The 14,493-nt window shown below is 35.2% G+C and overlaps 2 protein-coding genes across 9 annotated transcripts in view; both read left to right on the top strand.

Moving 5' to 3' along the window:
• Nucleotides 1–14,493, top strand: part of SMS (spermine synthase) — an 863,947-nt gene that overhangs the window by 438,892 nt on the left and 410,562 nt on the right. The window lies entirely within an intron of this gene.
• CNKSR2 (connector enhancer of kinase suppressor of Ras 2) overlaps nt 1–14,493 on the top strand; it is a 287,770-nt gene that overhangs the window by 217,664 nt on the left and 55,613 nt on the right. For all 8 annotated transcript variants that reach the window (XM_050775072.1, XM_050775073.1, XM_050775074.1 and 5 more), the window contains 4 exons: nt 8,649–8,697; nt 9,103–9,275; nt 13,368–13,441; nt 13,721–13,792. In XM_050775072.1, coding sequence (XP_050631029.1) covers nt 8,649–8,697; nt 9,103–9,275; nt 13,368–13,441; nt 13,721–13,792 — 368 coding nt within the window. The remainder of the gene's footprint in view (nt 1–8,648; nt 8,698–9,102; nt 9,276–13,367; nt 13,442–13,720; nt 13,793–14,493) is intronic.

Below are 14,493 nucleotides of genomic sequence, written 5' to 3' on the forward strand. Positions count from 1 at the left end.
TGTTAACATGAGCCTTCCTTTCATGCGCATATTATTATAAGTTGTTGCCGAGAAACTTGTGTACCCACAGAGCAATATAACTTGCTAATTAAAATAAAATTGACAAAATATGAAAATTAGAGATTGATGAGATGTTATTGGTTTGAATTATCTCCGTTGATATAAAAGTGTTTTTCTCACTGGTATCTTTCTGTTTTGGAGAATCCTTTCTTTTCACATAGCAATGTACTTGCATCACCTGTCATGAGAGGTTTTCATAAATGGATGTCTTAGTGCCAGAAGCACTTTTTCTCTCTAACTGTTACTATGAGTACATAATACTTACTTGGGAGGCAGTAATGCATGTAGTAGGAGTATAGGTTTTGGGGTTGACAGACCTGGCTTTTAATTTTGACTCTACCCCTACCTGTGTGATCCTGAGCATCTTATTTATGCATTCTGGGTCTCAGTTTCCTCTCCTTAAAATGGGGTTAATGATAACCACTTTACAGATGTATTATAAGGATTTAAATGGATCAATTATATCACTTATAAGCACTTATAAATGCTTAATATTGTGCCTGACACATCATAATCCCTCAGTAAATGATGATTATTTTGAGCTAAGGATGGCAGTTCTTATTTCCAAGGGTGTTGATTCGTGTTAGCCTTCCTGAATATTTTCCAAGTAATCACTTCCATTCTTCCTACCTTACCACTGTATAGGAGCAGGAAGACTCACCTTATGGGATCCTGCATAAGAGTCAATCACATCTTTCCTTTAGAATCTGATACATATGACATTCTTTTTGATGGAACATTGACTCTGCCCAGCCTAAGTAGTTTGACTGACCTTCTCTAGATTCTTCCCAATTAGTGTTTTTTTGTTCTTATTTGACTGCTAATTTACTGGTTTATATTTATAAAGCATGCTTATTTTTGAGTAAGTGTGGAGCCATTTTCAGTTATACATGTACCCCGATCCTAAAATAAAAGTTAAAAAAAAAAAATCAGGTCGACCTGACTGACAGAATCCAGAGCTACCTCATCCCACTCTAATGAAAGACCTACGGTGTGTGCAGTGCCACATCCTTCACCCTGATTGACTCCAAGTTTTTCTTTCATGCACCAGAATGAGGAAGGCCGCCAACAACAGCAGACTTAAGTTCTATGCTGTTATTTCTTATAAGTGGAAATTTTTTGACTTAATATTTAGTTCTATTGTCATCTTACCCCACTTCCATATATTTACTTTTTTCTTCCTACATACAATAATTAGAAAGTTAAGAGAAAACATTTTTTGTAAAATATTTAAAATATCGAAGAGTTTTACTTGTTTATTAAAAAAAATATGTGGAAGCAGCTATCATCTATCCCAAGTGTTTCAAATTGTTAAGCACCTTCTTTTCTTATGTATAAGAAAGAAGCTATTGGTTTGACTAGTCACTGAAGAAATCTTGGAACTTTGCAGAAAATTACAGTAAGAGGAAATTGCTATTATTGCAACAAGAGAATACTTTGATTGCAAATTTTTCCATAAGTGTGTCAATTTGCAACTTGAGAAGAATTTAATAGTAGCTGAGCTTTCAAAATGTAACACAGAAACTGATTTTTTTCACAATTAAAATAAGTCCTTCTGATAATTTGAGAATAAGAATGACCCAAATTACCCTCCCCCAACACTTCTCCATCCAAAAGAGTGGGGAATGAAGTTTGAACAGAACATCTGTGGACAGAATGAAAGACAAATGGTCTTTTCAGGCAAATGTCTGAAAAAGGGATCTTTCATAGCCAAACAGAATACTGTTGGGTGCATCGCCATGGTTAAGAAGATCAAAAATACTTTCATAATGGCCTTTTATTTTAGCACATTCTATTTTTATGGAAAGAATTATGATTTCAACACATTCATTCATAATTCATATAATTATTAGCATAAATATCTTTTGACACAGATTTAATGTACTTTTGCCAGGCATATTGTGAATTTAAATTTAAACTGTTAAGTGCACTAAGACAATCTCAGTGCAAGTAGTACTAAACGAGATTAGATAAAAGGAAATTTTTCTTATCTACCAAAAGGAATGGCCTATTAAAGAACAGAATTTTCAATAATGTATTATACATGGATTCATAGACTTCTTCAAGTTACAACAATCAGCTAATTAAGATTACAACCTGTATTCTTTGCTGATGGTTTGTTCAACATCCATTCACATAACCAGTATTTATTGAGTGCCTACTGTGCTAAGTCTTATTCTAGGCAGAGGACAAAGCAATACATAAAACAGGCAGAACTGCCCTTTTTTAATGGAGTTTATATTTGGAGGAAGTCCAGGTGTTAAACAAGAAGTGTAAGTACTTAAGATAATGCTAAATGCTCAGAGGGGAAACAAAGTTGGGAAAAAGAACAGGAAGTATTGAGGGCGACTGGGATAACAATTTGGGATAGGGAAGCTTGGGAAGAATTTACTACAAAGAAAGCCTTTGTGTAATGACCTGAAGGAGTTAAGGGAGTGAGCCACGACAATATCTGGGCAAAAAACATTTCAGACAGAAGAAACTGCAAGGGTGAAAGTCTTTAGATGGGACTATACTTGGCATAATCTAGGAACAGCAAAGGTAGCTGGAACAAAATTAGCGAGGGGAGAGCAGTAGGCAAAGATAACAGGGGACCTGATCATGTAGGGCCTTCAAATCTTTGAAAGGATGTAGGGATTTATTCAGAGTGACATGAGAAACCATTGAAGAGTTTTGCATATAGGAATGGCATGATTTAAATCATATTTTAACCAGATCACTCTGGCTCTTGTGCTAAAAATTAGAGGCGGCCGGGCTCAGTGGCTCACACCTGTAATCCCAGCACTATGGGAGGCTGAGGCAAGCAGATTACTTGAGCCCAGGAGTTTCAGACCAGCCTGGGCAACATGGCGAAACCCCATCTCTACTAAAAATACAAAAAATTAGCTGGGCATGGTGGTGTGCACCTGTAGTCCCAGCTACTCAGAAGGCCAAGGTGGGAGGATCACTTGAGCCTGGAAGGCAGAGGTTGCAGTGAGCCAAGATCACGCCACTGCACTCCAGCCTGGGTGACACAAGACCTTGTCTCAAGATAAATATATATATATATATATATATATATATTAGAGGGGGTAAGAACAGAAGCAGGGAGAACTGTGAGGGGGTATTTCAGTTATCCAGGTGAGAGATTGTGGTGGCTTAGACCAGGGTGATAATAATAGAGCTAGTAAGAAAAAGTCGTATTATATATACATTCATTGTGAAAACAAAGCTGGTAAAACTTGCTGATGGATTGGCTATGCGGTATAAGAGAAGGAAAAGAGTTAAAGTTGACTCCAAGGTTTTGTACCTGAGCCACTAGGGAGGAAAAAAATGTAATTACTATTTAATAAGATATAGAAGAGTAGGAGAGAAGCAGATTTGGCTGACAAGTGATAGACATCATGAGCTCAGTTTTGTACATATTAAATCCGCTCAGTAGGCAGGCTTTAGCTCAGTCAAGAAGTCCTGGCTAGTAATATGAATTCTTAAGTTGCTAAAGATCAGAATTTATAGAGCATTCTTAGAAAGTTCAAAGAACTTTCACCCAGATGCTCACTATAATAAACAGAAAGTGCTAGTGAAGGCATTAGAAAGATTTTAATAAATGATGGTTTAGGAAATAATGAAAATAGGATTTTTTTAGAGAATTGGACTTCAAAAATGCTAACAAGGCCGGGCGCGGTGGCTCAAGCCTGTAATCCCAGCACTTTGGGAGGCCGAGACGGGCGGATCACGAGGTCAGGAGATCGAGACCATCCTGGGTAACACAGTGAAACTCCGTCTCTACTAAAAATACAAAAACTTAGCCGGGCGAGGTGGCAGGCGCCTGTAGTCCCAGCTACTCGGGAGGCTGAGGCAGGAGAATGGCGTGAACCCGGGAGGCGGAGCTTGCAGTGAGCTGAGATCCGGCCACTGCACTCCAGCCTGGGTGACAGAGCGAGACTCCGTCTCAAAAAAAAAAAAAAAATGCTAACAAGAGAAATCCATTTTTGGTGATCAATAAGCATTACAAGCTTGTGCTTTAAAGTCACATACATACACACCCTCACACCCTACCCTAAACACATAGCAATAAAGTGAAATAAAAGATATGGTCATGGTCAACAATGAAATCTAATCTCCAGGTACCAGAAGTAACAAAAATGCTCAGTGATAATTGGGACCTAAAGCCACATATCTTAGGCACCGAGTCCAGAAAAAGGTAGAGATGCCTGAGAGTCTTCTCTAATGAGTATCAGAGAACCAATGGACCTCAGCTATGTCAGGAATCTAAAAATTGACTCACGAGGTGTAACCAACTGGGAAGGCAAACAGAGCTTCCTCATTCATGAGTAAGGAGGTTAAATAAAGATATAGTTAATACAGCTACTTGTATAAAACTGAATTCCTAGGTGTCTACAAGTAACAAAAACAGATACTCAGAACCATAGGCCATGCCTCTCCCACTTGATTTCATGGATGGAACTGCAACCCATTGCCACCACTGAAACAACTGGTTAGTGTCCCAAGGAATAGAGGCAGAGACAGCAAAACGCTTAGACAAGAGGGATGAGTGCAAAAAGAAACACCCCCCGAGGAGGAACCTTCCACCCAAGCTAAAATTCCAGAGCATCTAGAGAAAATTAATACTTTTTTTAAAAAGGCAATGAACTAAACAATGAGGTGATTTTCTTCGCTAAATGCAAATTACAGGAAAGTCACAAAAACCCTTAAAATAAATTTTTAAGTAAAAACAGGAAGGTTAAAACAGTGCATATTCAAAAGAGCCACTACCAACTAGATATCCTGGAAATGTAAAATATATGAAATAAACACTCTATAGATAAGATAAACTTTAGATTAGGTACAATCAGAGAAAGAATTAGGAAATTGGAAGACAGTAAAATGAATTCCCCTAAAAGGCATCACAGAAATATGAAAGGATACAAAATAAGAAGGACACACGGAAGGTAAATTGAGAGGTACCAACATATGTCTAGAGTTTAAAAAAGGGACTAGTAAAGAAGAACATTTGAAGAGATTTTCAGAATTAAATAACACTTTCAATACAACACAAAAAATGCCAGAGTTGAATTAGATAAATTGTAACCAGACACATAATAGTGAAACTGCAGAATATTAGGGATAAAGAGAAAAATATTTTAAAAGCTACAGAGAAACTAAAGACAAATTAAAACAAGCAAATAACGGTGTAACTACAGATGGCTTAAGAGAAAAAAAAATAGATGCCAAAAGAAAATAAAGTAATATATTCAAATTGCTGAGGGAAATTATTTTCAACTCAGAATTCTATACCCAGCCAAGCTATTATTCAAGAGGAAGGATTTTCAAACATTAAAACTAGGAGAGTTTGCCACTCACAGACTGCTGTGAAAGAACTTCTAAAGAATATACTTACTTGAGCATAAACTTGGAAGAAGGGTAATCTGAAGCTAATATGAAATATACATGAATGAGATATATTATGAATTGTTACCTCATGAGAAATACACTTATGAATGCAAAGATTCTAGGCCTCTTTCATTTTTCAGTTAGTTGTTGTAGCACCTTATATGATCAGCTGTGTTATGAATTATGGTCATATGCCTGTTTTTAATGTCTTGCTCTTACTAAATTTGCATAATCTTAAAACTGGAAAAAAATGTGCCAATTAAATTTCTGTCACTGACAATGAATAATTCCATCAGTTCTACTAGAAAAGGCAATACAGGATGATAAATTTGCACCTCAGGGGTGCTTAATAACACTGTGGCTGGTGACATAAGGAAAACCCTTTCTGGAGATTATTTACGTCCATTATTTATGAATAATGAACAGTTTCTAATATAAGTATGTAAGGGATCTTTTTGAATGTGAGGCTGTTTTGGATGTCCCCAAGACCGCCTACATGTTCAGTGATTTGCTAGAAGAACTCATAGGACTCAACATATAGTTGAACTTACAGCTAGGATTTATTACAGTGAAACAGCAGGAACATACAGACAGATCAGTAAGGAAAAAAGACACCTGTGGAATCTAGAGAAATCTGTGTGTAGGCTTCCTGTGCTCTCTCCCTCCCATGATAGGTCACACAGAGCATACTTTCCTCCCAGCAGCTAAAATGTAATCACATGTGTGCAGTGTTTCTGTCCAGGGAAGCCGGTTAGAGACTCAGTACCCAAAGATACTGAATTGGGCATGTAGACATCCTCTGCCTAGCAACTACCAAAATTCCAGACTCCCAGAAGGCAAGTAGGTATTTAGTGCCCCATGTGGGCAAAAAAATCTTATCATTTAGGGGAGCTTCTTATCAGTATGGGGAACTGTTTACCAGCCAAGTTCCTAGATGCCAACCAAGGGCAAATACTGCAAGTAGGTCTTTCTAAGATGGCAACCTCAGGCCCGCTATATTAACTCTTTTCTGCACAGAGACCTAACTGTATAGTTTTAATAGATTTTCCCATTACTTCCAAAAGCATATAATACAATTAACTTTTTCATTTTAGAAAATGTCAAGCCGATTGGAAAAATAATAAAATCTCTCTTAAGATAACTTTATTTTAATATTTATAATATCTATAAAAGACATCTAAGGTTTTGCTTCTTTGAATGATGGATAAATCTGTATTTAGTGTCTAGGAGTTTTCAGGTTTTCAGTGCACTGATTATACTCTGCAGTCATGATCTTTATGGAAATATATTTATAGGAAAAGAAAAGATAATCTTGTTAAAAAGAAAACCTGGAGAGTATAAAATATGTTTCATGTAGATTTTTAGAGTAGACATTCAGGTTCTAAGGAATAGCATGCAAAAAGCATAGAAGGTACATTATATAACCCAATTCTTTCAAGCTATCTGTTATCTATGTAGCTTTCTAAAAACAAACCACCTCCATCTTTGTCATTTTTCAAAATAATGAGCTGTGAAACTATAATGATTACTTGCGGAAATACAAAAGGGAAAAAAAACCAATCGGTAATTTTATCATGTAACTATTTAGGGAAAATAACTATCTGTAAATTAGCTATACTTAAGCACACTAGCCTGAGTTATTATTTGAGTTATTATTTTGAAGCAAAGTGCATTCAAGAAAATCAACATAGCATAATGGGTTTTATCTTTTATGCTTTCTCTCAAAATTTGTAACTTTCTATAACCATGGGTGCTACAAAGTTTGATATATGTGTACACACACATACACACACACATATACCACATACATACATATTTATATTGCTTTAACACTTGGGTGATTATTTCTGGAAAACTTTGTATGTCAGCAAATTATCTGACCCTTATCTTTAGGACTGATACTCGTTGGTAATACTATGTTCATTAGACTTATATAAATCATATATAGAACAAAAATTATTATATAAGTAGAATGTTGTTTAATGAGCAATGATACTAAATAATAAAGTATCACAAAACATGAATTTATTGTGAAAAAAGATCAGCAAATTTTATATAAACAAAATCCAGTTGCCCCTTATAGATATATCTGTGTAAAGAAAAAGAAGAATCTATAACCTGATTTTCATTTTGAAGGAATATCTGTGAATTAAAAGCTCACATGCTATCTCTGTTCCCTTTTAGCTAGCTAATCATATGAATGTAATTAATCTTATTATACCGGTGAACAATATGGCTTAGTAGACTAACTGGAGCCAGTGATGTGTAGTCATTAACTGAAAGTTAGACCAATCAATATAGTTGTGGGTTTTTCTCTAGACATATCAAGCTGTTCAGGTACTTAGCATGGAGTGAAGAGACAGGTAGGTTTAACTGGGATGGATGTTTAGCTCAGCAAGTATGATGCAGAGAGCATGGTCAAGGGAACGATTATAATGGTATCCCATGGAAACAAAGAGGAAAGAAATACAGGCACAGGAGGGTGGTAAGGTCATTGAACTGGATGCCTCAATGAAGTGTTTTTTTAAGTGATGACATGAGGGTATTAGACTATGTAAACCATATGTATTACATGCAGTGGCTGGAGTGTGCTTGAGATATCACACATATGATCATGGGGGTGGGTAGCTCAGGAGTGGGGAAGTAAAGGTTATTAGAACTGAGGAACCAGGGTGCTGACATCATCTACATGAAGATTAGTCACCAATAATAGTGACAGAAGTAGGCATTAGAAGAAAATATTGTTCCAAGTGCTGAAATATTTAGGGACTAAGGAAGTAGGAGATCAGTAGGTGGTGGTGGCTTATGTAATAGAATGAACTTCATGTGAACAAGGGATAATCATGTTTTCCTGCTTGCTTTGTTAGATTTTGTGAGGCTCAAATGAGATACTGTCTGACAAAGCACAGTATATCCCTGAAAAGGTACAAAGTAGTGTGTGTTATAAAAGCCTTTAGTTTTACCAAATGCTTTGTGCCCTGATTTCTCTGCCTACAAAATACGGGTAAATATAATATCCTTTCCTGCTTCACAGGAGATTAGGCAGTTAAGTGACATGATGTATACAAATTTGTTTTGAGGCTTTGCAGGGAAAAAGTACTTCCTCTAACAGAGTTTAGAGTCATCATTTGGCTCTTGAGAGTTCTGTGTAGCATGCTGGTCCTCTGGATCACACCCTGAGTATCAGCTAACATTCTTTTTATCTTTGATTTCAGACATTTCAGCAGTCCTCACTGCAGCACAAATCAAAGAAGAAAAACAAAGGTAAGAAAAGGAAATGAAACTTTTACCTGCTTATTTTGCTCTTTGATAATCCCCAGCACACTTCATCCATGCCCTCTTTCTTGCCTGAGCCCAGTGTGGTTTAGAAGAGCACAACCCCCTAGTGTGAAAGCTGCCAGCTTCTTCTTCAATTCAATTATAATACAAGGTACCTTTTACAACAAATGATCTCAATAAGTTTTGAGACTGGTGTTACATATTTCTGATTAAGATGTGTGTCACTTATGTGAGGGAAAACTATTAAAGATTTTTATATTTTTCTAGTCTAATACAATATAAAAAGAATTTTTAAGGTTGTGAAGTACTCATACGTCTTTTTGGTATCTATAGATTAATCCTCTACTTTCATATCTTTTACAAAATTGAAAGAGCATTTCCACCCTTTAGGTCCTATAGCAGGCAAGAGCAAAAGACGAATTTCTTGCAAAGATCTTGGCCGTGGTGACTGTGAAGGCTGGCTTTGGAAAAAGAAAGATGCAAAGAGTTATTTTTCACAGAAATGGAAGAAATATTGGTTTGTCCTAAAGGATGCATCCCTTTATTGGTACATTAATGAGGAGGTAAGATAAAGCACATTTTGTTTTCTCGTCCATTCTCTATCTTTAATCAAAAGAACCATTTTGAGGCTTATATTTTAAAATCATATAATCACCTTAAGGCCAATTCAGTAGACTTCTGCTAGGTATTTTTCAATCCACCCTCTTAAAATGATTGCATGTTGGGGTTCTGGAAAGATAGATGTCTCAATTATGCTAATATAGCAACATATCTGAAACACAGATAAAGTGTAGTAAAATTCTGTATAGCTAAATAAAAATGCTAAGCTAATCCAAGCAGTAGCTTAACTAGAAGGATTACATGTGGAAATCTGACATTAATTTTTAAATGTCTTGCTTTTGTTCAAAATTTTACACTTTTTTCTGTTTTTTTCTTTTTTTTAGAAGTGGGGAAGGGGAAGCCCTTTACTAATTTAAGCAAACTAATATCACCTGAATTTATTTCCATTTTCTTTAAAAATGATCTAGTAGACTAGTTTTGAAAATCTGCAAGTATTCATTTCATTTGGCCCAATGAGGGGTATATATATAATACATTTAAATTATTCTTATGATTTTATGGGGGTTTTTAGTACAACAGATTTATATCCAGAGTAGTCATATCAAAACTTATTACATATCTTGACAGATATGCCAAAAGCATTTGTTGATATTCCCTTTATTCTGCGCTTGCTTTTATTCCTTTGCTATAGCCATCTATTAGTTCACTTTATTAGTTTTTTAAAACAATGATTTCTGCTATTACCTTATTTTATAAAAAAAAGTACATGGTTTAATGTAGTTTGCTGGGTGAATAGTCCAATACTATTATGTTAAGACATTCATCAATTTGCGTTTGAATATTGTTGAAATATAATTTAACAACATTATTATGCCTATGATTATAACACATAATATCTAGATAATTTTATGTTCCTTAGACAGGTTATAATATAATGTTATGTTGTGTTTAAGAGTAGACTCAGAAATCACACCACCTGAGTTACTGTGCCATAGTTTCTTCATCTGCAAAATGGGAGTAATAATAATGCTTATCACTGGACTATCATATGGATGAAATGAATCAATGCCTGGCACATACTAAGTGTTCAATAAACATATGGTAGGCCGGGCCCAGTGGCTCACACCTGTAATGACAGCACTTTGGGAGGTTAAGGCAGGATGATCACTTGAGCTCAGGAGCTTGAAACCAGCCTGGGTAACATAGTGGGACCCTGTCTCTACAAAAAATTAAAAAATTAGCCAAGCGTGGTGGTGCACGTCGGTAGTCCCAGCTACTCGAGAGGCTGAGGCAGGAGGATTGCTTGAGCCAGGGAGGTTGAGGCTGCAGTGAGCCATGATTGCACCACTGCACTCAGAGCAAGACCCTATCTCAAAAAAATATGTGTGCTATTAGTAACATTTTTCAAAGGAACCTCTCATTTTATTTATAAAATCTTGAATTAATATTTTTCTATTTAATGTAAATGTCTATATCACCTATATAAAAATATTTGGTTGTTTTCTGTACTTTTAACATTTTTGTGGCAAATCACACAATTACCTAAAATATCCTCTGCTTCACTAAGTGTGTCTTATTTTAAATATAGGAAACAAACCATAATTTTACCTACAGTTTCATTTAATAGATATATATTAAATACTTTTTATATGCCAATCAAGTGTTATCAAGATATAGTATCTCTATGTTTCTCTTTATTGTAAGGTCACTTACAGGTTTATCTCCCATATACTAGATTATATGCTATCTTTCAAAGTTTAAGTGGTGAAAAACTGTGGCCCCTTTTTGTTGAACTAAGTTTCATTCAGCAAGTTATTGTTACTGTTAGCCTTGTGAGAGATGAGTGAAGAATTCTACAGTATACATTGCAAGAAATACCTTTAGTATGATAATATTTTGGGAGAAATGTAAAAATTCCTCATCACATCATTATGAGGAGATAATAACTACCTCAAAATATTTTAAATTGTTCAAAATTTTAAATGTTTACATTATGACTGTCATGGGTAACATAACATAGAAATTAAAGTTGGGAAAAGGATTTAAAAATATTGTCTTGGCCGGGCGCAGTGGCTTACGCCTGTAATCCCAGCACTTTGGGAGGCCAAGGCAGGTGGATCACGAGGTCAGGAGATCGAGACCATCCTGGCTAACACGGTGAAACCCCGTCTCTGCTAAAAATACAAAAAATTAGCTGGGCATGGTCGTGGGTGCCTGTAGTCGCAGCTACTCGGGAGGCTGAGACAGGAGAATGGCATGGACACAGGAGGCAGAGCTTGCTATGAGCCAAGATAGCGCCACTGCACTCCAGCCTGGGCGACAGAGCAAGACTCCGTCTCAAAAAAAAATAAAAAATAAAAATAATAAATTGTCCTTACTCCAAGATTGGAATAAAAAATATTCAAATATTGAAAAAGTTTAATACTACTCTTTTTCATAACACACACATTCAGTCACCGTCAGTAGCATCAGATTTTTGTTTTGCATGGATGCTTAGCAGTGAAAGCATTCATACAAATATACACTCTAAAAGAATCGAGAATCTCTTTTTTATTCTCTGTAATAGTGGATGGGAGTATAATCTCATTTGAACTTGATATATAAGGAGCTATGGATATAGCACAGATCAAATAAAAGTTAGAGATAGTAAAACTCAGAGGAGCTTGATCATGAGCAGGAGAAGGGATACAATGATTAAAGCATTTAGCAAAAGATAGTTTTAGCTTAGTTGGGATAACTCGTATCTAACATAATAGTTTAGATAATTCTTCTATCTTGTTTTTCCATCCAGTGTTAGAGAAAGGAGGATTTTATGGATTTTATTCCATTTTCCAGGTGAAAAATGACCTGGAAATATATATATATTTTTTATATATATAGCACGTACCCCAAGCCAGATATTTGAAAGTCAAATTGACCTATTTCATTTGTAAACTCTTGAATGCACAAAATAATTGTTATAAGATGCTGACGAGCTTGCGGAGAAGACAGGAATACTTGTACACCGTTGGTGGGGGTATAAATTAGTTCAGCCATTGTGGAAAGCATTGTGACAATTCCTCAAAGAGCTAAAAGCAGAACTACCATTCCACCCAGCAATCCCATTACTGGGTATATACTCAGAGGAATATAAATATTTCTACCATAAAGACACATGCACGTGAATGTTCATTGCAGCACTATTCATGATAGCAAAGACATGAATCGACCTAAACGCATATCAATGACAGATTGGATAAAGAAAATGTGGTACATATACACCATGGAATACTATGCAGCCATAAAAAGAATGAGATTATGTCTTTTGCAGGAACGTGGATGGAGCTAGAGGCTATTATCCTTTGCAAATAAATGTAGGAACAGAAAACCAAATACCACATGTTCTCACTTATATGTGAGAACTGAATGATGAGAACTCAATGCACACAAAGAAAGGAACAGCAGACACTGGGGTCTACTTGAGGGGGGTGGATGAGATGAGGGAGAGGAACAGAAAAAATAACTATTGGGTACCAGGATTAGTGCCTGGGTGATGAAATAATCTGTACAACAAACCCCTGTGACACACATTTACCTGTATAACAAACCTTCATGTATACCCCTGAACCTAAAAGTTAAAAATAATTAAATAAAAGATCATTGTTATATAATTAGAGAAAATCAAGTTTGATAAGAGATTTGTTGGAGGAAAATTGAATCAGTAAACATCCCTATATTTTACATCTGAACATTACGAATAATAGAAAATGGTGAATTACAAAAGTGGACTACATTTATTTTATATGTACCAGAAAATAAGTTATAAAACACATTCCACTTTGAGAATTAAAGAATTTTCCATTCTCATTTTAATATGAAAAACACTTTTTAGAAGTTCTATGCATATTTTAATTAGTAGTATTCTAAGTGTTCAAAATATATCTTCAATTTATGGAATACAACAGGTAAGCATCAAATTCTTATCTCTAAAATATCAAATTTAAGGAATTAAAGGAACAGATTTATTAGTACAGATATTTAAGCCATAGTTATAGAGTATCACTACCTTCACACCTTTGTATATAATAACCTAACCAAGAGTCTTGCCACTTTAGGATGAAAAAGCAGAAGGATTCATCAGTCTGCCTGAATTTAAAATTGATAGAGCCAGTGAATGCCGCAAAAAATAGTAAGTTGATTTTATTTGGGAAGAGGGAACGATAGCTTTTTTTTTTTTTTAATTTCCAGCTTTTAAATTATAGGTTGCTCATTTAATGCTTTCACATTGAGGTAATAAGAAAGCAGTTTTGTGGGCAGAAAATTGAACTTTTTACTGATTTCTGTCACCATGATAGAAGCATTATATATGTGAACTCGGGTTAGATGTTGAGGTAATTGTGCCCATCAGAATTATTTGTTTCAAACTTATTTCCCAATTGTAATATATGTGCTTTGTTTACTTTTGCAGTGCATTCAAAGCCTGTCATCCTAAAATCAAAAGCTTTTATTTTGCCGCTGAACATCTTGATGATATGAACAGGTAAATTATTTCAGAATATGTAGAAGGTCAGTGAGTCCTAGAATTCTAAATTTTCTACAGTAATGCTTACAGAATAATGTCACTGAAGTTTTTAGATCGATCATTTTAAAATAAAATAGACCCAGACTAGCTCCATGCAGCCATATCTAATTTTAAAGAACATCGTTTAAAAAGTCAAAATAAACTTGTTAAATATTTTTATCAAGTTTACCAAAAAGGTAATAGAGACCATATACAGACCCCAAAAATCTACCACCAAAAAAGGGGATTTTTTTAAGTTCATTTCAAAAATATGTCTTAAAATTTACTCCCAGATGGAGGAAAAAGAGGTATCTACCAAAAAAGCTGACTTTTTCAAGTACTGAGTATTTTCGACAGAATATTCATCTCAATAATTCAGGCCTAAGAAAAATTAGTATTTCTTGCTGTCACTTTTCATCTTTCACCTGACAGGGCCATACAACCAACAAATCAGATGGCTCAATGGTTATTCGGTGGCTCAGGGAAAACCTATATGTATATATTTTTTTCTTTTCTCATCACCTACCACATTCTGCTTCATGTTAATACTTTGGCTTTTATGAATTTTGTGCTTTCTTCCTTTCTCTTTCCTTTCCCCTCTTCCTTTTCTAGAATTATAGAAATTGAGTTAAAGATTAAAAATTTTTCCCCTTTCTATAACTTACTAGCCAGTACATATT

This window comes from Macaca thibetana, chromosome X (genome assembly GCF_024542745.1).
Source record: "Macaca thibetana thibetana isolate TM-01 chromosome X, ASM2454274v1, whole genome shotgun sequence".
NCBI classification, from domain to species: Eukaryota; Metazoa; Chordata; class Mammalia; order Primates; family Cercopithecidae; genus Macaca; species Macaca thibetana.